Here is a 24,701-nt window from a genome sequence, read left to right as displayed (position 1 = left end):
ATCTTACTCAACTACAAGTACAAGTTGCTCGGTCATAAATGTACTCAAGTTAAAGTACTGAAGTACTTACTTTTGAAAATACTTAAGTATTCAAAAGTACAAATTAAATTTTCTAATATCAGTATGTTGCTGTATAATTTTGCAGAACCGTGTAACTTTCAGAAACCACCTGATGTATTGACACGTAGAACCCCTCTGCTACAACTTCTACACCACCTGTAAAGAACTTCAACATAAAAATGCCACAAAAAATAAAGATTATTTTTGTCTAAAAACATACCAAACCAGAGAGTCTTGATTCTCCTCACACTGTCACCATGGAATAGAGGTTTAAAGTTGAATCTATTACCACGAAGTAACGACTAGCTTCCTAGATATGTAGTGGAGTCAAAAGTACAATATTTGATTTTGAAATGTAGTGGAGTGAAAGTTATAAGTTCCCCCACAAAAAATGACTCAAGTAAAGTAAAGATTCCCCAAAAATGTACTTAAGTACAGTAATCAAGTAAATGTCCTTCGTTACTGTCCACCACTGCTCTTAAATTGTCCCTAGGTGTGAGGGAGAGCGTGAAATGCTGTTTGTCTCTATATGTCCCTGTGATGGACTTTGTGACCTGTCCAGGGTGTCCCCCCCACTTATAATTTTTCATTTCTGATACAAGAGGAGCGAAGTTAGCTGAGAGCAGGGCACAAAAATAAAGACTTCCTGAAAAGATCAGAGTGTAGACTTTTTGGCAAATCCCGTTCTAATGTAAAATATGACAGATTACTGGATTAAGGAAATGTCTAGTATGCTATCACACATAATGTTTGAGAATTTGGAAACAGTTGCTTTGTATTTGCCAAAGTTATGGGGGAGGAGAGAAGAGAATGGATATTTCAGCTGCCTGAAATAATCTGTTCCCCCTACATAAAATGGAAACAAATTAATTTACCTGCAAGTCTTTTACTGTGTTTAATCCTTTCATCATCAACAATAAATCCTGTGACTTTGATAACATTTGCTCTTTATTTGCCAAAGTTAGGAGGGGGAAACAAAATATTTTAGCCGCCTCAAATAATAATTAAAAGTTCATTTATCTCTACCTGGTACAAAAACACTCGTCTAAACTAGTCTGAAGGGTGTAATGTTTTGGTTTTTCCCCAGTCTTTTCTGTGGGTTACAAAAAAAGGGTTTAAAAATACACACAGCTAGTCACATGAGTGGGTTCATAGTAAGTGAGATATTTAAAAAAAATTACATGAGATTTGTGTGTCCTTGCTGTGACGATCCAGCCCACATCGAGGCTGAATTCAAAATCAGTCAGAGTTGGGCCTTACAATGCAGATGGTCCAGAAAAGGATACTTCCACTAATTTTGTTTGTTCATTGAAACAAAACAGCTTCTCCTCCAGGATTTTCCTTTATTTTGAGGGATTTATTTTACTCTCTGTCTTTACAAACCTTCCAGGGTCGGCTGCCGAGAAGCACTTCGCTGTGGAGTTATCCTCATGTTTAGCAAACTCTAGCTGAGATGCAATCTGAGTTTTCTCCGACGGTGGCTTTTGTCTTCATCCCTCTCCCATAAAGCCCGGCCTGCTGAAGAACCTGGGCAACAATTGCTCAGTCTCTCCCATCTCTCCTGCTGAAGCTTGGACCGCCGTCAGAGTGCTAGGAAAATCACTTTAAAGAGGGTGGATATTTATGCAGTCACTTACTTTAAATTACATATGTATTTGACATTACTCTGTAGAAATTTGATTTTACTTTGTTATTAAAGAGGGATTTTTTTCCCCAAAAAAGTCCAATTTATATTGATCATAACTGTTTTAGAGCAATAAAAGGGTAGCTGAATAACAAGGAGGGTGAATACTTTTTATTGACACTATCACTGCTCTATCCCAAATAATAAACAGTGATACACATTTATTAACTGCTGAAAAAAGAGGGAAATTTATTTACAAGCTCTGCCATTCTAAGGGAATAAGCCACGATCATTTTTTGGCATAGAACATCCTACTTTTTGTGCGTTTACAGACAGTTTTTCATGGTGCAAATGACTACATGAGCTGAAATGTTTAAAATAAAGATCCTTTTGAATGAAATAGTCATTTTTAGGCAGAAATCTGTCAGTCTGGCATATAAAAATTAATGACAATTGCAAGTGTTTTGTGCTGCAAAAGAAAAACAATCACTTGAATATTTCAAAGCTATCAGCGTGAAGTTTTATTAGTTTTATCACTATGATCACGTCACAAGTGAACATTTACATTATAAGGGTTATGTTTGAAAATTAAAAGTATAGAAGAGTATAGAAATGTTTGTAATTGAACATTAAAAACCGCATGTTTAGTAATACTGACAGACTGGACAAACAACCGATAGAATCGATGCAAAAACTGATTTATTTATTATATTTCATCATTTATTGAGTTACATTAATCACAGTACAGCTGCGTCACAGTGTGGTTCCAAATATAAACAGGTTTAGCAGATTCAAATAGCCTTGTTTATATTGCTGTAATCCCAGGTAGAACTGAAACAATACCATTCACCTGTTTCGACTTCCGGGTTCACCTCAGAGGTGTGGTAATAGCTGCAGGTTTTGAATGTAACGGTGTTGCTGTTTTTTTTTTTTTTTTTTTTTTTAAATAATGAGTCTTTTTACGGAAAACCATGTGATGTTTAAACTAATAACAGGATCCTAAACACCCGCTAAAAAATATATGCTTTTATTTTGAAAGCGCTCTAGTAGTCTCCGCTCTCCATTTTGGAAAAAAACAAAAAACCGAGGCATCAATCGGTAGAGGCGTGGAGAGGGTAACTCGGAGTTGGTGCTTAAAGGGACCAAGGGGTGTTTAGAAATAAAACTAGTTGTTTTATGCTTTGATTCGACGTGACTACACGTTTTCTTTTGTGTCGGTAAAATGGGAAACTGTCACACCGTCGGACCAAACGAGGCCCTGGTGGTTTCAGGTAACGTTAACGTTTCTTGGACGACGTCGTGTTTTTAGCTGCCTCGCGCGTCCTTCTCGGTGGAGTAAACTCCGTTAGCATAAAACAAAACAACCTTATTCCTCACATCTTTTTCTGAACAGCTTCTAGTAGTTTTTTTTAGTAAATTTACCCCAACATTTTGTGTAATATGACAACAACCCCCCTAAAGGACAGATGTGTTTTATCAGCCCTCCCCTCGACGGACCGCCGTGTTGTGTTTCCCATCATGGGTGGTTCTTCGAACGGAGACGACTGTATCTGCATTATATTCATATGTTATTACGCGTTTACGCATTTTGCTTTATATGTAAAACATATATGAGAGCTTCTGCCTGGACGTGTTATTACACTGTAAGACAAAAACAGAAGTTCTTTTGTAAGAAGAGTACATTTGCCCTCCTTGGACAGATGGGAAATATGGCGGTGCTGTGCTCCAGAAGGAAATGTAATTGCAAATGTAATTTAATTACAGAGGAGGGAGGGTGTGTACTGTCTTCTGAGTCCTGTCAGGTCTGGACACAGTGTGGACAGACAGCTGTTTCCATTTTATGTCGAAGTTTAGCATGTCCTACAGTCAAAGATGGGTGTTTTTTTTCATCAGAGTAAATGTGTAATTAACACTGACATGGATCCTTGATAGGCCGCAGATCACTGACTTGTGTGTGTTTATAATGTTTTATAGATTGGCAGTGAAAGATATTTCTGGTCTGTCTCTTTAACTTTAATCTGGACTTGCAGCTTCCGGTCTGTGATCCTGTTGTGATGAACAAGAAAACAGAAACAGCTGTATGCTCTCTCATTGTAGGGGGGAAAAAATCTGTTTAGAGCGTCACTAAGATTAGAGTTAGGAGTGTTAAAGCTGCAGATCCGAAATCCAGGACCGATTCGTGGATGGAATACATCTATAGGCAAATTTGACCTAATTTGCCTTTTTTTAGAAAGCCATCATGTGACATAATATCCTATTGCTTGACTCACAGTAGGACGTTTCATAGATTGTGTAAATTCTTGTTTGCAATTGACCTCTCCCCTCCTGAGTGGAATGAAGACATTTAGGAATTTCAGCTATGCTGGTGGCTAAAATAGGGCAGATCTAATGTTTCTCTATAGGTGACCGGACTAGTTGCCAGTGGCATTTGCCAGGAGATTGATGAATTTTAACGCAAACGCTTCAATAGAAAGAAAGGCTTAGCGTTACTTTAAGGAATGCACACTGGTACACTTTAGAAAATTTGAAATTCTTGGAATAAGTTCAGTATTTGTTTTTTCAGTCGGTTCAGAAAGTGAAAGTTTCATCACAGAGCAAAATATTTCAAGCCTTGATTTCCTGTAGTTTTGATGATTATGGCTTACAGATAATGAAAACCCAAGACTCAAGTGTCTCGGGCAATTAGAATATTACATAAGATCAATAAAAAAGCATATTTTAAAACACAAATGTCAGGCTTCTGAAAAGTATGTCCATTTCTTTGCGCTCAATACTTGGTTGCGCCTGCATGAATTACTGCATCAATGTGGCGTGGCGTGCAGGTGATCAGCCTGTGGACCTGCTGAGGTGTAAAGGACGTCCAGGTTGCTTTGGTAGGGGCCTTCAGGTCGTCTGCATTGTTGGTGTCTGGTGTCTCACCTTCCTTCATAGGTTCTCCATGGGGTTCAGGTCAGGTGAGTTTTTGGGCCAGTCGAGCACAGTAACGCCACGGTCATTGAAGCAGCTTCTGGTACCTTTGACGGTGTGCGCAGGTTCCCAAGTCCTGCTGGAAAATTAAATCAGCATCTGTGTAAAGCTTGTCGGCAGAGAGAAGCATGAAGAGCTGTAAAATTTCCTGGAACGGGGCTGCGTTGACTGTGGACTTCTGGAGACACAGTGGACCAACACCAGCAGGTGGCACGACACCCTAAATCCTCACAGACTGTGGAAACTTCACACCAAACTTAAACCATTGTGGATTCCTCCAAACTCTTGGACCTTGAGTTCCAGATGACATTGAAAATGTACTTTCATCTGAAAAGAGGACGTTGGACCACTTTGTCCAACAGTCCAGTCCTTTCTCTCCTCAGCCTAGGAAAGACACTTCTTAGGTTGTCTCTGGTTCAGGAGTGGCTTGGCTTGAGGAATGCGACATTTGTAGCCCATGTGTAGGATTCGTCTGTGCATCGTGTCTCTTGCTGCGCTGACTCCAGCCTCAGTCCACTCCTTGTGTCCTTGTGAAGCTCCCTGAATATCTTGAATGGGTTTTGCTTGACAATGCTCTCAAGGCTGCGATTGTCCCTTCTCCTCCCACTCAACTTTTTATGAATTTGCTTGGATACAGCACTCCGTGAACATAAAGCTTCTTTATCAATGACCTTTTGTGGCTTTCCCTCCTTGTGGAGGGTGTTAATGACACGTGACAGATGTCTTCCCCATGACTGTGTAGCCTACTGACCCAGACTGAGAGAGCATTTAAAGGCTCAGAAAACCTTTGCAGGTGCTTTTGAGTTAATCAGCTGATTAAGGTGCGACACCATGAGTTTCCAATATGGAACTTTTTCACAATATTCTAATTTCCTAAAACACTGAGTTTTGGGTTTTCATTATCTGTAAGCCATAATCATCAAAATAAAAAATAAAGGCTTGAAACATTTCACACTGTGTAACATATGAGTTTCACTTTCTGAAATGATTGACAAAAATCATTGAAATTTTTCACAACATTTAAATTGTTTGAGCTGCACCTGTATTGTCCGACCTAAAGTCATCTTATGATGAGAAATCATGGAGTTGTAGCTGTTTTGACCAAAACTTGGAATAAAAGAACATGTTATGTCCGATCTCATACGATATCTCAAGATGCAGCGCTCAGAGTATTTGTTGTTAATGATCATCAAATTCTACCTCACTATCTGTAAAATTGACTGAGTTATAGCATTTCTTCTGTTAGGGGAAGTTGATTAGCTGTGACTGCCATCTTGAACTGGATTGGCTCCAAAAGTTAATCAGTTGCAGCGGTACGTCTGATGCCTGTTTCCTGAAAGTTTTTTTAAAATCTGACCATTGGTTCGGAAGATATTTTTAGTAATGGTCAGATGCGGTCAAAAACATAATCATTCATCTTCGTCTTTTGGTAGCTGGCAATAGATGGTTCTGAACAACCCCACGTGACATCAGATCATGTCATGAAATATTTACCAAAAATAAAATAAAGGTTAATGGACTCCGAGCTGATTTGAAATGGTCTATATGGCCTTTTCTGGCTGATGGGAAGCAGCAATCGCTTCTTAAAGATCACTGCGGATGTCTTTCCTGCTTGGCTTTGTTTTAACCCTCCCAACACACACACACACTGAATGCTCCAGAGCAGCAAACTGACGTGGTACTCACCCTTTCTGATTAGCAGTCAGTGAATTTGATTAGCAGCACCTGGCTACTTCACTTCATGGCTATCTGTAGGCAGTAAAAGTGAGGAAAAAACAAAGATAAAAGAGGATTTTATTTTGAAACTGCTAGGAAAGTCCAAGACTTTGAAAATACTACTTTATCAAACTGAGACTTCTACCATGACTTGTTTTTTTTTTTTTTTTGAAGCAGCAAAGATAGTCTGTCTTTTTCCGCCTTTGCCTGTCCGTTAACGCATGACAGCTGGGAATGTCACCACAACCACTTCAGATGAAACGATCACACTGAGGCGAGTCAATGGGCACAGAGGGGGGGTCGGCAGCTGAAAATATCCCAAATTCTTACCAAACATCTTGTCAACAAAGTCTCTAAATGTGATGTAGAACGAGTGCTCATAGGGGAAAAAATGTAGTTGCAAAAAAGTTTGTTTACTTCAGGCGATGATTTACTTTATAAAGTTGATCGTATGGGTTTATGCTGAAGGTTGAGTTGGAGGGGAAAATAAGTTGCATTAAAACCTTTGTTCATAGTCAGGTAAACCGCAAGCTGCAAGATTTTTGCTTGTTGTTTGGCAGAGACAGATTCAACATCAAATGGCGAGGAGAGATAAAGGACGGTGAAAAGCGTGAAACTGACTGTGAGAATTGTGGTTGGACTGTGTTGCGATGCCTTTTTGTAGTGCGTGCGGTTTTCCTCTTTAGAAACTGATTGCGGAGAATAAAAACTGGGTCAGGGTTTTTCAAAAGCACGTTTTGAGAACAAAACGAAGTGCAGTTGGATGTGAATTAGTTTGGTGGTGATGTAGAAAGTGTGAACCTACCGAGAGTGTCTGTCTTTGTTTATTTTCTGTTTTTCAACTGAGAATAGCCACGTGACGTCTGTTTTTTGTCTGTTTCCCCTCAAAGGTGGCTGCTGTGGTTCTGATAAGAAGACGTATGTGGTTGGAGGCTGGGCATGGGCTTGGTGGCTCATCTCTGACATCCAGAGGTAAGATCTGCCTGCTTTGGCTTTAACTCAGATAACACATTCGGTCTCTTAGTCAGTCAGCAAACCTGCTGGTTTACACAGGAGAACTTCATTGTTTATGGTAAAAAAAAAAAAAAGTCCTCCTTTTCAGGAACTGGGTTAACAGGTTCTTCCACAAAAAATAATAAATACAGTGAATACTACACACAAATGGTGGCCTTTACCACAGGAGTCATTGCACCAGTACCTTTATTTACATTAAACATGAGTCCATGATTCCCGACAAGTAAATAGTCAGTTTTCAAATTTTATTTAATCTGCAATCACAGGTTAGTATGGTCTAAAAAAGGAGCAAAGATTTATATTTTAGCAGTAGTGGTGTTAAAACCATTTTTAACAAATGTTATCTGTTTTTCTATCTTCTACTCTAGGTTGTTATACTGTATAATTCTTAGATAAATCCCTCTCATTTACATGTAGTTTGTTTTTAAGAGAAGTTTGAGATTTATGCCACATGCTGACCAGAGGCATCTGATTTAAAAAAAAAGATGTAGTGAGAGAAACCACCACCACTTATCTGCTTTGAGTTTAGCCTATATTTCCGTCTCAAATCAGAGGAAACTTAGTTTACATGTGCAGCTCATTGCTGTGCTGTCGTCTGCACGTCCTGCTGGCTCTGAGCAATGTGGAGGGAGATGGAGTAGTGTCTGAGAAAACAATGCCTGTTAAAAAACAAACGAGACCAGGCAGGAACCCGGAAGTTAAAGCTGGAATGGGGCCAGTAGTTCTGATACAAAGTTAAATGAACACAACATTGACACTCTTAAAAAATTTTAATTCACATCAAGTAATATTTTCAGGTGTTGACTCCTGCCTTGCTGCTATATCTTATTGTCCCCTGTCGTCGCAACTCACAGAGGGGAATTGGAAATAACATGAAAAATAAGCGACATACCGACGTCCATTTTAGTGTGTGGCTGTGTCTAGGCGTAAGTAAAAACCAAGATGGCCACAGCAATATTTGATGTATGTAAACCGGCCACCCCATTTATTCAAAGAACTATACTTTTAGGCAAAATAAAACTAGAAAGCAGAGTTTCTTCAGATGGCTGGGGTGTCTAAAGATTAATCTGTGATGGCCAAAGCCACCATTGGCCACCTCTCTGGCTCCACCATTGCACCTTGTGGCGGATAAAATTGCTTCCTCATCTCACCTGGATACGTCCAAAACATTCACTACTCGAGACCCTCAGCGACGGGGGACATCTGCGAACCACTTGTTTATTCTGAGTTAAAAATCCAAGATTTATAACTTACCATCAAACTGTATTTATATTTAAAAGAAAAATACTGTGGCAAAAAGTTATTATAGTACCCAGCTCTTTGTCAAGAGCTCACACACAGTCTACTGTTCCTTATTCATTATTTAGGTACGAGGAACTTCAATAAGAGAGAATATTTGTATAATTATTATAATATTGGTGTAACAAAACAACATCCAAAGCATTATTAAACTAATGAAGTGCACTTTTCCTGTGTACAATATGTATGCAAGTTGACAAAAACTACATATTGTTTGAATAGAAAACATAATTTTACTCATTTTTATTCTACAGAATAAACAAAAAACAAAAAAACAGAAACAAAAAATGTAGCATAAAACTACAAAACTAAAGTATTTTCATATTTTCCTGTAAAAACAATAAAGATAGGATTAGTGTTAAGAGTGGGATATTGGTCCAGGAAAAAAGAAACTGGAGGCTTTAGGATTTTTTTTTTGTATATCTGTTTTAGCAGATTTAGCAGCAGAGTAGTTTAAATTATGAAGGAAATAAGTTATTGTTTTGTGTGTCATTAATCTTCTGAGCTTCAGATACAGTTGGTAGTGTTTCCCTGCTGCTGTGTTTCTGCTTTTCTAACTTGCTTTGCTCTGTGTTGTATTCAGCTCTGGAAAAAGCTCACAAGGTTACGCATCTCAGTTTAACTGCTGCACTTTGACTTTAGTTGCTAGGACACTTATAAGCGAAGGTGGATGCATGAGTGAGTTTATCTACATCCCACCGTGGTTGTATTTGTCCATTTGTAGTTAGGAAACCATTTCAGATGCCTCAAAAAAAAAAAAGTAAATAGAGATGTTCTTCCCAGACAAATGATCGTGCCTCCTAAAAGCTCTGTTTGCACAGGCCATTATGGATGGCGTTCTAAAAATGTTGGGGGTGGGAGTTCAGCTTCCTGTTCTTGACGCAGTAATCATCTTAATGTTCGAGCCGCTGACTCATTGATCCAGCTTCTCTGGACTGGAAGTAAAAGAGCTGGGGCTGTTTAAATAGGTAGTTGACCCTCATGTTCCTCCAACAAAATGAACCTTAGTCTGCGTTTACAATGAAATAACAGCTCTGTCTCTTGTCTGCTTTAAAATATATTATCATGCAATAGTCTAGATGGACAAGGACTGAAGCTAGATGTGATTATGCATCTATAGTCGAGAATGGGGATCAAGAATTGTGCCAACACTGAGTTAAATAGTTATTTGTGAATGTTGCTTTCTATCATATAGTCTTAAAACATTCATCAGGACAAAATCAGCAACAATAAGTGCAGCAGTCATATACAGTTCAGCCTTCATGGCTGGATCCAGTGAAACTGGAGGTCATGCAGTGTCTTTTGCCCAGTCTCTTTTTCTATTTTCTTCTTAATGTTGGTTACTGACAATCCTAACAGCTGTTGTCCAACTTACTGTTTTGCCTGTGCTATTCCTGCTGCCTGCCTGTCTGCGTAGAATGTCTCTGGAGGTTATGACCATCCTCTGTCGCTGTGAGAATATCGAAACCTCGGAGGGTGTTCCCCTGGATGTGACAGGGGTGGCTCAGGTAATGCACTCATAAAGATGGAAAAAAAAAGAAAAACAACAACAACAACAACAACAACAAAAAAGCTGTTGCTGGTGCTTGAGGACAAAGGAATGCAAAGGAAAATGGCGCCACTAACAAACTAACCAACCAAACCGACTGGCAGCGAGGTGGTTCAGAAATTTCTAAAATGGGGATCTGAGGAGTGCAGTGCTGATGGAAAATAAGCTGCATTTCACAATAAACCTGAATAACATTTGAATTCTGGATAGCATCTCATGTTGCTCCACTGCTAGTGACCTGGAGTCCTTGGGTGAATGGTTTCACTTTGTCTTTTTTTGTTTTGTTCTTTCTTTCTCGTGTTCTGTTCCTTCCCTTCATTTGCTTTCCCTTTGAACATGTCAATTTTTATTTTATATTTTTTCCACATTCTTCACAGGATAACGCTTGAGATTATGACCCTGCAGCCCAAGTGTGAGGATGTAGAGACAGCGGAGGGTGTAGCTATTACTGTCACTGGGGTGGCTCAGGTAAATCACCACACTTTTCTGGGAATGCCAGTACAGACTCCATTAACCCCTTACCTTCCTTTCTCTGGCGCCAGCCCATAATCACAGCAGAGGTAGTGTTTAATACTGTAACCAGGACCCAAGGTGCACACATCGATGTTGGGCCAAACTGTGATACACAATGACATGATTGCCCTCATATCTGAGGAGAATACACCAAATACTAGGATCACGCTGCAGACAGCACTGTGTTTGTTTCAGGGCTGTCACCTTTTATCTAAAAGTTAAACATCTGTTTAGATGGTTGAAAGAAAGAAATACTTGAACAGTTTAAATCTAAATTGCAGACTTTTGAGGTTAATTTACAGCCTCGGTGAACTGAGAATAAATTGAGAGTTGTTGTGTTGAATTTTAGGGTCATAAGTGACAAAGATATATATTTTCTGAATGTGGATAATACAGCCTTGATGTAGTTTTCCATTACATGGTGTGGTAGGGTTCGACAAGGCTCTACAGTACTGATGCTAAGGTCTACTATCAACACACTGACACACACTGTTGTTCTCTCAAGTTGTTTGAAAATCAAACAACCGGGTCTGACTAATAAATCCATGAGCACATTTTTAAGCATGAGTATAGATTCACAAGAACTTTTTTTTTATTTTCCCCTCTAACCAAAGGTGAGCTGTGTGGCACTCAAAAACCCTTTAATCTAGGGCTGAAAAAAAATTTAAATTGTTTATTGCAGCAGTTCAAACACAAATAATTTTATTCTGTAAATGTAAAAAAAAATTTTTGGAGGGGTAGACTTTAAGTACAAAAAAATTTAGTACAAACATCTTGTCAATTTACTGACATGAGCTTCCTTTTCAAGAATGCGGCATTGTGGGTAATGTAGTCGTGAGCTGTTTTTGTTCTTTAGATGCAAAAAATTGACCAGAAAGAGATTATAAAATTATTCATCATTAGCCGTTAAGCGTTCGTTTATTTCAGGCTCAAAATTCAGAACTGTTATCTAAATGTTTTCACCACGTTTGGAAGTGAAGGTGAATCCATAAAACTATACTATTGTTTTTTTTTTTTTTTCTGTTCGTTCTCACTGCTACAACACACCACAGTTATGAGGTGTGCTTTCTGGAAACAATAGAAAATGCTGTTAATTTGCTGGAAGTTGGCGTTGTTTTGGAGCGTTCAGAGCTGATGATATTTAAAATAAATGTTAACTCAGGAGGGGCAGCTCAGGCAGCAGCAGGAGCTGTTCTGTGGCACTGTCGACCTTTTAGGTCATTTAACGTTTTGTCGCCTCTTTATTTAGTGTCCGCAAAATAAATGTAACGCAGAAATAGATGCCTCACCCCGACTATTTTGAGAAGAAACTGGATAAGCAAGAAAAGCCATGTTACGTTGACCCATGCAGAGTTAAATCGTCCTATGTAATGGAAAATGACCATCTGTCTACAACAATAATAATCTCATGATTCAGCACACGAATGTGGCAAAAGAGACACTAAAAATATTGTCTGGTTTAGGGCAAGCTAATTGCTTTCCTGAAAACCTTGTTTTTTTTTCAAACATAACGTTATGTCAAAGAAAAAATCCACCATAATCTAAAATTCACTGTATTTGAGTTAGGATCTCTGTCATCATACTTGAGTTATAGTTTCATTTTTTATATCATCTATAGCAGAACTGTAAGCATTTACTGAACAGATAAAGGGCTGGGTTGTGTTTTGCCTTTAAGGACATATTTTTAGCTCTGCATTAGGGTTGTCATGGCAACAGCACCAATGCTCTGGGCCTACCATGGCTGCTGTTCACCTTATAATGAAATAAAATGGTAGATAAAAATCACAGAGGCTACAGATGTCTCTTTTCACCAACTTGAGGTTGGTGGATCCAGTTATGAGCTGGTTTGACTTTAGAATAATTCAGGAATTGCCTTCCTTTTCCCACATTCCTGAGCGTTTTGTCATTCCATCACTGGAAACATCTGTTCAGTTGTGATGTTTGAGTACATCTACAACACTTAAATTATGTAAACTAGTTTTCTTGACCAAAAACAAGGTTTAGAGCTGCCAAAATGCAAAGAAACTGTTCAAGATTCGGCAGAGGTACCTAAGCTGAAATGAAGGAAGAGTAGTATTTGTATTTACTTAGCCAAAAACAAAAAGCTCTTTAAAAAAACAACTTTATGGCAGTTTTGGTATTTCATTTTTGTGCCAAGTATAAACAGTCTTTCTATGCGTTTTGGTAACAAATTGAACCCCAGCTTAATATAGTAAACAAACAAATTCCTCTTTCCTTGTGGGAATATGTTCTGATTGACCAAATAAATGTAGCACAAAATAAACCTAAAATCAGGTAGATTTTTTTCTTGTAGAACCTCTTATCACAGTGCTTGTTGCATTTTCATTTCAAACAATACCCTTCTCCTTGTTCCCCCTTTTTTTTCTCCCCTGTCTGCATGTCAGAATCAATTATCAGTTCTCTATTTTGGCCACAGTCACGTCAGCGTTCCTCCGTGCTTTTTCTAAATGTGTGCTGACAATGAGCCCACTGTCTGGAGCTGAAAAACCTCTCAAGCTCTCACACAGTTTACGAATCAAAGAGGCTCATCGTGCCCACTGTTTGATTGGTCCAACCTAAGCCAAAGCCATTGTGGGGTTTTCCATAGTAACAGGAGTTGTATGTTCCTCCTGAGTTAAAGAGGCATGCATGTTCAGACTTGAGAGGAGGCCCTCAGGAGAATCCGTTTTTATTTTTAAAAAAAAATAAAAGCATGAGCATCCACATCCATATTGAGAACATGATTTTATTTTTAATTGGTTATCATTACATTTTGCCTCAAGCATTTTATTGTTTATTTTTGTCTTTTATCACAGCTCAGTTGGGAGTAAAAACTCAGTGAATCAGTCACTAAAAATGATTATTAGGTCTTTATCCCAGTGTATTTCTCATAAGAGAGGTTGCAGGAAAAAAGGGGATGGGAGGGTGTTCAAGAAGGATCGGGATTTATGGTCAACAGGTCCCCCACCTCCTCACAAGTCCTGGTCCTCAGTCATGGCACGGCTCCCCCTGCTGTCCGTTTGAGCCGGCATGTACTTGTATTGTTGTGGCTGGCCTGAGGCCCTTTTCAAATTCAGACAGTGTTTCCTTGGAATGAAGAGCACCTTTCCTGACTCTGTGTAGCCCTTGTTTCTGTTATGAGTGCATGTTTTAAAATCCAACCATGTGCAGACCTCTCACCTAAGGACCCAGCTCACTGTCTTTTGTTTTCCTACAGCTCCTGTGGATTACATTATTTGCCAAAACCTCCTTAATGTTTCTTTGATTACTTTAAAGTGAGCTGTTTTACAATTACTGGCTGCCTTTTATTCTGTGAATTTCAGGTTAACTTAAATGTTAATCAGATTTTTATTTCCATTTATTTTACTTACTGACGTTTAAATATACTGTAGTGAAAGACTTTGCTTAGATTTGAAATAAAACAGAGGTTTTGTCATCACATATACACATTTACTTTGTTACAACAGGAAGTTTCATTAACATTGTAAGGTACATCATTTGCTTGTCATTGGAAATCACATGAAGCAGAAGTCAAATTTAGGTAGAGACCTAAATTTGTCTGCTGATTCCCAGGGTAAAGTCAAGTTTAAAGTAAAGTCTATTAAAGATCATAAATGACTGTAGAAGACCACAGATGTTATTCAAGGATGCTCTTGTATACACTTTTATTGTAACTAATATAACTATACTGTAAAGATTTATATAAAACAAATCCCTAAAATCCACCGCCTTGCTAAGGTGTCGTACAGAAATATGATTGTGTTTTATTGAAAAAATCAGCCATTGTTCAATAAATAAAATGTTCGTGGAGTTTGGCTTGACGAGAAACCAATAATAGTACATTAACTTTAAATTAACTTTAAATGATAATTCATCATTCACACAGTTTCAGTAATGGATCATGGCTGTAAATTCCTTATTATTATGGGCAGCACTGAGGTTTTGGAGCCCTCCAGCCCCGGCACCTGCTGTGAAGCTGCAGCTGTAATATCATGTTTCTCATACTTTTAAAAACTCCTTATTCATGCCTCCTTGTCACCGTAGACTTAGGACTTCTTCAAATCCTGTATCAGCTGTATCTCTTCTTTACTCTGTGCAGCCAGTTGTTTTTAATAGAAAGCCGATGATGTAAAGGTGAGAAGGGAAGAACAATGTGTGTTTGTCTGGAGGTAGCACAAAAGCTAATATGTTTTTCATGTGTGCCACAGCTGTGTTTGTGTGTTCAGCTGACGATCTGTGTCCGTGCTGGCTTTAGGTGAAGGTGATGGTAGACGATGAGCTGCTGGGTTATGCCTGTGAACAGTTCCTGGGCAAGTCGGTGATAGAGATCAAGAGCGTCATCCTGCAGACCCTCGAGGGTCACCTACGTGCTATTCTTGGTGAGTGGCTCCTTAAGCTGCTGCTAGTAGAGTAAATAAAATGGGGTTCGTGTTTGCCTGCTTCATTTTCTGTCTTTGTCGTTGTGATTTTAAAGGTACGAAAAACACGACTACTAATGTTAAATGAAGAAATGGGTCAAGTGCACACTGTTTCCCCTCAAATCCTGCAGTCTGCAAGCACCAGACACAATGCTGGGCTGTTCATGTGCTAATAGTTAATCAGTTAATAACAAAACTTCTCCATTACATAGGTTTAACAGATAAAACATCTGCTGTGTGTGATAGATGTCCGGTCAAGATTCCTTTTACTTTCCAGAAGCAGTTTGAGTTATTTAAAATAAAATATATCCTGAGTCCCACACTGATGTTTACATTTTCAGTAAATTATACTCAATAAGGACGACAAAGGTAAGAAGATCAGTTCCATGTAAACGTTTGACACCTCAGTAGCTTGATAAGATGAGATAAGATAACCCTTTGTTGTTCTCCAGCTGGGGAAATTCACATATTACAGCAGCAACAAGAAAAGGAAAAAAATTACAATAATTCTAACAATTTAAGACAAAAGAAGTACAACATAAAACAAAATGGTTTAAAAACATAAGGTAACTCCATACATGCAGCATAATATTGCAGAAAGAGAAACAGCATTATTTGTGCGGTTTCTTATGATGGTTTCTCATTAATTTTTTATTTTTTGCCAATATAACCACATAACAAGACAGTGGGGAACAAGTTTTTAATAGTTACACCACATCCACAGCGTGGGCCTTTCTGTACACCTGTGACAGTGAAGCAGTAACACAAAACGCCACATCACAAACAACAACAGCTTGGTTTCCTTAAAGCTGTGTAGCATAAGAGATTCAATCCATACGTGGTACAATTCATCTGGAATGCGTTGTGAACATTACACATACGTCACACATATGTCATAGGACATTACATTTTACACAATGCACTTCATTTCTTCATGTTTGGATCGATATAGAAGGCAGTATTAGGGATAGCGTCCTTTATTTTATTGGAGCAGTGGTACGCTGTGTCTCCGTCTCATTTGAAGGAACCGTCTTTCACTGATTTTGGTGAGCTGCAGTAGTTATTCAATAGAACATGTGTAATAAATATACGCGAAGTGGTTAAACGTTAGCTTTGGTGGTGTGTTTCTGTACTAACCCTGGTCCTCAGGCCTCACTGTTTTAGACGTATCCCTGCTTCAACACACCTGATTCAAAGAATTGAATGAACCTCAACCTCTTGTCATCAGGTTATACAGAAGCCTGACCATGACCCGTCAATTTGAAACAGGTCTGTTGAAGCAGAAAAATGTCCAAAACATTCAGGTCTGCGTGGCTTTAGGTCAAGGGCTGGGGAAAACTGCTAATTATCTTCTATTTAATGCTTTTTCCTGCTGATGTAAAGCAGAAATCAATGTTGAGGTGTACTTTGTTACCCCAATCAGTCAATCAGATTAAATAAATAAATGAATGAAGCTTTGTTTAATATTTATTGGATTGACAAATTCTCTTTTTCTTTGGGCATGACAATCTACAAGAGTTAGAGGAACTCTGAGCCAGTAAAGCTCAAGGATCAACATGTTGTCGAGTGCTCGTGACCTTTGATCCCTCAGGATGAAAAGCTGTAATGTCACTATGATTTTATAGCCACAACAGCTTCAGCAAGCCTGGAAAAACAATAAGACAGTCTGCCACTGCTTCCAAAATGTACTAAACTGAAACTGTGTTTGATGTTTTACCCAAGAAAGAACAAATAAACTCTGAAACAGCAACAAGTTCACTTGAGATGGGCATATTGGACCCATATTCTGTGGATAGATGAGTTCATGTTTTTAGACTTGTTTTAGTTAAACTATGCCATGTAGTACACAGTGTAGACATTCAGATGTAATACTTTGGACGTTTTCATGTAAACTGCTGTGGCAGTAATCTGCTGTAAATGAAATCACAGATCCCTCCAGAACCTGATTGTGAAGGCGACAGTGTGAGTTAGAGGACACTAACTACTACCTCTGTCTTTCAGGAACCCTCACTGTTGAGCAGATTTACCAAGACAGAGACAAATTTGCCACTTTAGTGCGAGAGGTGGCGGCTCCGGATGTTGGCCGCATGGGCATCGAGATCCTCAGCTTCACCATCAAAGTATGAGACGTCAACTTCTTTTTAGCTTGATTGTGGTTTTTAATCTTTCTAATGCTACTTGTTGAATGCATTCATAGCTTACCTTTCTGTACCTCTGTGGTTATTACCCCCTGACAGGATGTCTATGATAAAGTGGAGTACCTGAGCTCATTGGGTAAAACTCAGACGGCTGCAGTACAGAGGGACGCAGACATCGGAGTGGCAGAGGCAGAGAGAGATGCTGGCATCAGGGTAAGAAGAGCTTCAAGCTTTAATCTAATGGGAATCCAACAGCCATAATCCATATCCATTATTTCTACTCTCTGCAGGAAGCTGAGTGCAAGAAGGAAATGATGGATGTCAAGTTCATCGCCGACACAAAAATGGCCGACTCCAAACGAGAGCTGGAAATGCAGAAAGCCTCTTTCAACCAGGAAGTGAACACAAAGGTATCCAAATGAGTACATCTGATTGCATATGGGAAAAAAAAAGTTTTTAAGAAGAAAATGTCTCTAATGTAGAAAGCAGAGGCTCAGCTGGCGTATGAGCTGCAGGCGGCCAAAGAGCAGCAGAAGATCCGTCTGGAGGAGATAGAAATCGAGGTGGTGCAGAGGAAGAAGCAGATCATGATCGAAGAGAAGGAGATCGACCGCACTGAAAAGGAGCTCATCGCCACCGTGAAGAGACCTGCTGAGGCTGAGGCCTACAAGATGCAGCAGCTGGCCGAGGGGCAGAAGTGAGTGCTCACAGAGCTTGTTACAAACCACAGAAAAATACTGTTTACTCATTTTCCCCTCAATCAACCTGACACAGAAATCTATGAATATTATTTGCCTTTGGTTTTTTGGGGGAAAAAACTGACTGTAGAGACAAAAGGAGCTCCAAACTGAAAACACATCCTTTAAATCTGCTCTGAACTGATTTAATAAGTCTTCTGTTTATCTAAATTTTTGCTGCGCTGTCACCATTACTATCGTTCATAAATATTAATCCTAAATACAGCTATGTTTATCTGAGAAATAGTCAATTGTCTGCCATTGTTACCAGTCACCTAAGAGTCATTTTTGCTGTGTGTCGTGTCTTTTTTTTTTTAGGATAAAGAAGGTGCTAACAGCACAGGCAGAAGCCGAGAAGATCCGGTGTATCGGTGAAGCCGAGGCCGCCTCCATTGAAGCGGTGGGCAAAGCCGAGGCTGAGAAGATGAGGCTGAAGGCCGAAGCCTACCAGCAGTACGGAGACGCCGCCAAGACGGCTCTGGTCCTGGAGGCTCTACCCAAGGTCTGTGTGCACATCTGTTCTCTCAGGAGAAAGGGGATATTTATGTTTATTTGGCAGTACCCTCACCACGTCTTCTTCTTCTTTCTTGAACTTTTTCCTTGTGAATGTAATCCGTTCACTTCCGACTTAGTGTTATTAAGGCTGCATCTTACAGAAACAGGTGGAGTAGACGGTCTTACCAAACTGCTTTTATTACTACCTTTTATCTATATTTCAGCCAAAGATCTAACTGTAGTAATATTTTGAACTGTTCCCCTCTGCTGCTGTTTAGTTCATCACCGTGCAGCGTGAATTTGATGTAAATGTCAGAACGACTGCTGTTGTAGAAGATCTTGAACTTTCAAACGGCGGTACCGCAGCATCTCCTGTGACAAACGGTGGACTGACTGTGTCCTCAGGTTTTGGTGGCTGACAGCTGCAGCACAAACAGCTTAATTAAACCTGCTACAATATAAGCCTGACTGTTCAGTAGAAAGGTGATATTTTAGCTGTTTTTAAACAACCATCTCATGCTTGGTACGGTAATGTGAAGCGCTCTGGTGGTGTTATGTAAGAAAACTGTGACTCCATGTTAGAGTCTACCTCATTTAACCTACTATCCAGCCTGAAAAACAAGCATCACATGTCCATCATGGGTTCACTTTCACTCCAGGAGAAGTGTGGTAAATGTGTGATTGCCTGAATGTTGTCGTCTAAACAGACTGATGAGGCTCTTTTATCTTATGGGTGTAGAGCAGAAGTTCCCAACCCCGGTACCGGTCCGTGGGTCATTTGGTACCGGGCCGCAGGGAAAGAATAATTAACTTGCAGTATTTCATTTTTTTTTATTTTCGGAGTCTGAACGACATTTATTTTGAAAAACTGACCGGATTCTCTCCACTCCATCGGTCTATGACTCACTCTTGATGCGTACTGAACGCTTATCTCGGTCAGGTGATCCGTTACCGCTAAAAACAAACCCACAAGCAGCAAAATGAGTAAAAAACAAACGTCTCTGGAACCCCTAGATGGGACCGTCTGGTTACTGAGAAACAGGCACAGGGCTCCACTGATTCAGCGTTATGGTGAGTTGTATTCTTTGTGCACTTTATATTTGTGGTGTCTCTTATTTTAAAGGACGTGTTTAAACACAGAGAACATCAGGGGGAGGAGAGGCTGTTATTTATGTTGATAACTCAGCTAACAAAGCTGCGAGGACACGTTGGATTTATGTTTATTATGTTTTAAAAAAATACCCCGTTTTCATGCTGGTTGTATCATTTTATTTTGTTGTATTTATCCACCGCACCTTTAAAGGCCGATCCGTGAAAATACTGTCTGATAATGAACCGGAGCTAAAAAGGTTTGGGGCCGCTGCTGTAGAGGAGCGCGCTGCTTTCACCGTAGAAACATCTTTGACTCTGCAGCTGTTGTTTCCTCACTTTCCATTTAAAGTTTTTACCAACAGAAAATGCACTGTTCAAACTGTGTATCTGGCAGATACTGTGTTTTTTAAGAGTGCATTTCCTTGTGTTCCTCTGTAAGTGTGGCAGGTTTTATGTGGAACATTAAAACCAACTCAACCCACGAGCTTTACAGACTTGACCTGTACTGTTTGTTATACACCCGGCCTAAGATGGGACAGATCGTGGTGTGACGCCGTCTGTCTGTCTGTGGACAGTTTCCTGTCTGGGCTCTAAACTGATAACCCCTTAACTTGGAAATGTCGAACTGCACAACTGGACACCTCATGGATCAAGGATGATCCCTTTTGATTTCAAGCTCACAGGTGACCCATTTGGAAAAAAACCTTGTCCGTGCTCTAACTCTGCAACCGTGTGACGTAGGAATGTCAAACTAGACATTCCTACTAGACTAGACACCTCAAGGGGTGAGGATGATCCCTATTGATTTCGAGGTCAAAGGTCAAGGTCACATAGGAGTAACAGAACTGTCAAACCTTTTGTTCCCCACTGCTGGGTGTATGATGCGTCATTTCCTTCCAGTCAGCCTCCCGTCTGATCCCAACTATAGAGACACTTTATTGTTTGAAAACACGACCAGGCATGACAAACCTTGTGGATGGTTGGGATTTAATGAGTGTTTTGTGCTCACAGTAACAACAAACCTCTGTGTGTGTTTTAGATTGCTAGCAAAGTGGCTGCCCCCCTGTCCAAGACCAACGAGATCGTCATCCTGAGTGGCGAGAGCAGCCGTGTGACCGGAGAGGTGACTCGCCTGCTGGCTGAGCTCCCCGTCTCTGTCAACGCCCTCACCGGTGTGGATCTGACCAAGGTGAGACTAACACTGATGGGAATTATTCTTTTTTTTAAAAAAAGCCAGTTTTGTGAAGTTCCTTTACCTGTAGTTTTCCATTTCTTTTAGTTTCCGAGGAAATAACTGCCAGGATAGGCCTTAATATTTCTGAGTCTTTGTTTAAACCACCAGATCCCTCTGCTGCAGAAGATGACCAGCCCACAGTGCCAAGCAGCCATGTGATGGATGAAACAATCAGGCCAGAGACTCCTTTCTGCCTCAAGCATGAAGAAATCTTCCAGCTGGAGAGCTTTTTGTGCAACTGCCTTTTAACTAGAAACACTTGATATCAGCCATGAGATGGTTTCGTTTTGTTTTTCTATTTTATAAAAATAAGTTTTTAATTATCTAAAGGAAAAAGAAGAAAAAAAAAGCTTAGGCTGAACGCATCCTCACTTTTGTTTAGTTTGTTCTTACTGTACTGCACTAGTTAGCCACAGTTTTATGCTGCGATGTTTTCAGTCCTGCAGGTCAATTCAAGCAGAGCTGTAGGTGTTGCCTGTAATCCAATCAGAGGAGACGACGTCGATTGTTTTATTCGTCCTCCCTGAGTTTGGATTGCATCATTTCCCAGTCAGGCAAAGTTCCAGCTTTTTGTCCGAGAACCCACTAAGCAAAATAGCTTACATGAAGCTGAGCATTTTTGTTGTCGTTTGGCTGTGAACTCTGTTCCTAAAAGTAGTTTGACACATTTATACCTTCATATCTTTTATTATACCTTCCTCAGTGTGATCTAAAGCCTTTCACTATATTATTAATGATATTTGAATCACTCGTATGTTAATGGTTACCTCGCAGTAGACCGTCATGTTGCCTGTCGTCTTGTTCTGATGTTGAAGAGTCCAAACCTTTGTTCAGCTGGATTTCTGTCTGAATATCTCTCTCTGTTCTGGCAGATGATGTTTAAATGGCTCCCTATTCATCACTTGTGCTTTCAGTGCTGGTTTTATAGTGTTTATTCTTCTCTTTCGTCACGTGTCTGGACACTTGAGTATCTGTTAAGTAAACATTAAGCCATGTATAGCCTTAAAGGAGCCCCTGGAGCTCCGCCAGGGCTGCCGAACCTTTCTGTATTACCTCAAACAGCAAACGTTAGCCTGTCAGGGTCTGAAATCATTTTGTTCCTCCACGCCGTTGGTCCGCCGCCCGCTCCCGTGGCGTGACAGCACGTCGGTCACGTTTTGCTTGAGATGTTCTGTCATCGTGACTTTAGAAGGAGCTCCCGCCGAGCCCAGTTTGTGACGACGGAGCAGAAATTCAGAGTTTTGGTTTGGTCACGAGTTGGAAAAGAAGGATGTGGTGAGTTTGTGCTCAGCTGGTTTCCAGTCCGTTGGGTGTGATGTGAAGTAGGAGCGCAGGCGGGGTCAGTGGGTTAGTGACTAATAAAAAACATCTTTAGTAGCTTTCGGGTTTATTAAAGTGGTAGAAGCCTAAAGATGACTTGACTGGTTGTATTCTCCCATCATACTGGATTGTATTTCATTAAAACCAGTTTGTAAACATTTAAATTTCACACACAGTCACTTCTCTTTTCAGTCTGGTTTGTTATTAGTCATTTTTCAAAAGTGATTTTAATAGAAACTTAGATTCAGCCTCTTAAAGGCAGATTTTTAACAGGACTGACTAAAAATGTTCTTGTTAAACAGTAAATGTGTTCCCACCCCCATTATTCAGTTTACTGTGAACCTTTGGCTTTTTTTTATTTTGTTACGCTCAGATAAACTACTTTTTTTTTCACCTTTCTCAGAATCTGTGACCATAAATGTTTTGTTACATTTTACCAGTGAATTATTACTGTTGCGCCGTTATTGTTTCTTTTTTTCTTCTTCTTCTTCTTTTTCTGTGAAATAAAACACAAACCTTTACATTTTGATGACATGATCAAAATTGCCGGGTTAGTTTTTTTTTTTTTTTTTTTTTTTTATAAGCTCCTAACACTTTCAGAAATGCTTTTTTATTTACACCTACCTTACTATAAATATAAGATTCTTATTGTTTGTTTTTAATTTGACAAAAGATCCTTTTCACTTCGGTGTCGAACTAGAGAAGAAACTCAGACTGATGTCGTTTTAATTTCACCTGAATGTTAGACCACTGTCGTACTTCGGATTGTTTTAGCAGTGAAACTTTGAAATGTAAAGCTGTAATTTAAAAAAACAAAAAAAAATGTCACCATAAATATGCACCAAGACGAAAAGTGTCAGAGCTGCAGAATCCTTCACACTTTACCTTCCTCTTCATGGAGGTGTTGCATTTTTACAATCGGACTTATCACCACGACTCGGGGGTTTAAGTGCAAAATTGAGTTTACAGTTTGTAATTTCATTAGAAGACAAAAAAAACCCTGCAGTCAGTTTCTTGTATTTTGTAACACTCCTCTGGTTTAGGAAAATTCTCAGTGCCTTTGTTTAAAAGAAATGAGGTAATTCAAATGTCACTGTGCAGATTTTTGACTATTACTAATAGGATTTTCTTTATGGGTGTGCTTCGGGACAAAGACCATCTTGTACAAACCTATAAATATAAATATATCTTTAAAGCTTCTTTGGTTATTTTTGGGATCTTTAAACTTGTTTTTATTTTTGGCCATTATATTTGTGCCAAAGAGTACAAAGCCTATATTTGCATTGTCTAAAGCAGAATATGTTCTTATTACTCGATGTAGCATTTTAGGAACGGCACCAAACATTCGAGACCTACGCCTTAACGTTAACCTTTCTCTGTTCGTTAGTCAGCAGGAAACTGTTCAGATTTTTCTGGAGAAATGGTTTGTTTTTTGTTGGGTTTTTTTGTGGCTTCTGTGGGCGTCAGAGAAGTGATCCGGCATGGCAAACCAAGCACGTGTTCATGTTATTCTGTAATGTGTGTCACCCTCTAATAAATGTTATATCACCTCATGTCAGCCTCGGTTTCATCTGAGATTCAACGGGAGAGATTGTGGAAAATATCTGAAGTGGCCTCCTGATTGTATACGAGGCTAGAGGTGAGATTTTTCCTTCCTGTTGGAGAAAAGCTTCCAGTTAAAGTCCAACTAAAAGCACTTCTGAGCAGATTTACCTTCATCTCTGTGTTCAGGAGGATTTTCCTGTTTCTGGTCCTGTAAGAAGCTGTCATGCTCCTCTTCCACCAGCAGAGGTCACTGCAGGCACAGTTTCCACAGAGTTTTACGGCACATGAACTTCCTGTAGCTTAATGACACCTTCTGTAGTTTAGGTTTAGTAAAAGCCAGAAGCAGAAAGTTTAATAAAATCCTCAGAAAGTCCCTTCATTTACCGTAGAAGGAAAAAAATGTGGTTTTATAAATTTTTCTATTTTACATGTCTGTTTTAACACAACCAGACCTGACTGACTGAATTTATTGTTTTCTGTTATTTTTAAACTAATGAAACATGTTAACCACACCTCTAATGCACAAATAAAACAGAAAAGTACAATTCTGATATTAGAGTTGGACTAATTATCACACAAGTAGCCTAAAACAACCAAAAAGATAAAAGCTGAGCCATTTTTAAAAAAAAAGAAAAAGTAGTTTATAAAGAGCCTTAAAATGATGCACTGGTTATTGAGAGACCAAAGAAAATAAATGAATTATCACTTTATATGGGATTCCATCTCCATGAATATAAAATAAGTTGATAAACAAAGATCACATTTATTCTTCACCCTTATGGAAATGATTTTGCTTTTAAATATTTTGAACCTAGAAAGGGTTTTACATGTTTATAATTAAGTAATATTCATATATTAGTTTCCCACATTTTAGCTCACATTTCTGCCTCTGTGAACTGTTTCATCTGAGTTTAATCCTAAACTGGACTAAATGTGACAACTTTAAAGCATTTCTTTAAATAAATAGGCGGTTATTATGT

At 39.3% G+C, this 24,701-nt stretch overlaps 1 protein-coding gene across 2 annotated transcripts; it reads left to right on the top strand.

Annotated features, from left to right (window-relative positions):
• The first annotated feature begins 2,754 nt into the window (after positions 1-2,754).
• On the top strand, positions 2,755-23,729 carry LOC108233842 (flotillin-2a). 2 transcript variants are annotated; one of them, XM_017412548.3, is made up of 11 exons: positions 2,755-2,955; positions 7,258-7,339; positions 10,098-10,188; positions 14,998-15,121; positions 17,162-17,280; positions 17,398-17,511; positions 17,589-17,708; positions 17,781-17,995; positions 18,354-18,537; positions 20,662-20,811; positions 20,965-23,729. In XM_017412548.3, exons 1-11 carry the CDS (start codon positions 2,907-2,909, stop codon positions 21,013-21,015), a joined length of 1,299 nt encoding a protein of 432 aa, XP_017268037.1. In that variant the 5' UTR covers positions 2,755-2,906; the 3' UTR covers positions 21,016-23,729. The 2 variants fall into 2 exon arrangements, with proteins under 2 accessions (XP_017268037.1, XP_017268036.1); XM_017412547.3 differs by lacking the exon at positions 10,098-10,188 and adding an exon at positions 10,607-10,697 and having other exon boundaries at positions 2,757-2,955.
• Positions 23,730-24,701: the final 972 nt, after the last annotated feature.

Source organism: Kryptolebias marmoratus, linkage group LG13 (assembly GCF_001649575.2).
Source record: "Kryptolebias marmoratus isolate JLee-2015 linkage group LG13, ASM164957v2, whole genome shotgun sequence".
Taxonomy (NCBI): domain Eukaryota; kingdom Metazoa; phylum Chordata; class Actinopteri; order Cyprinodontiformes; family Rivulidae; genus Kryptolebias; species Kryptolebias marmoratus.
This window is presented reverse-complemented; position numbering and strand designations above follow the sequence as displayed.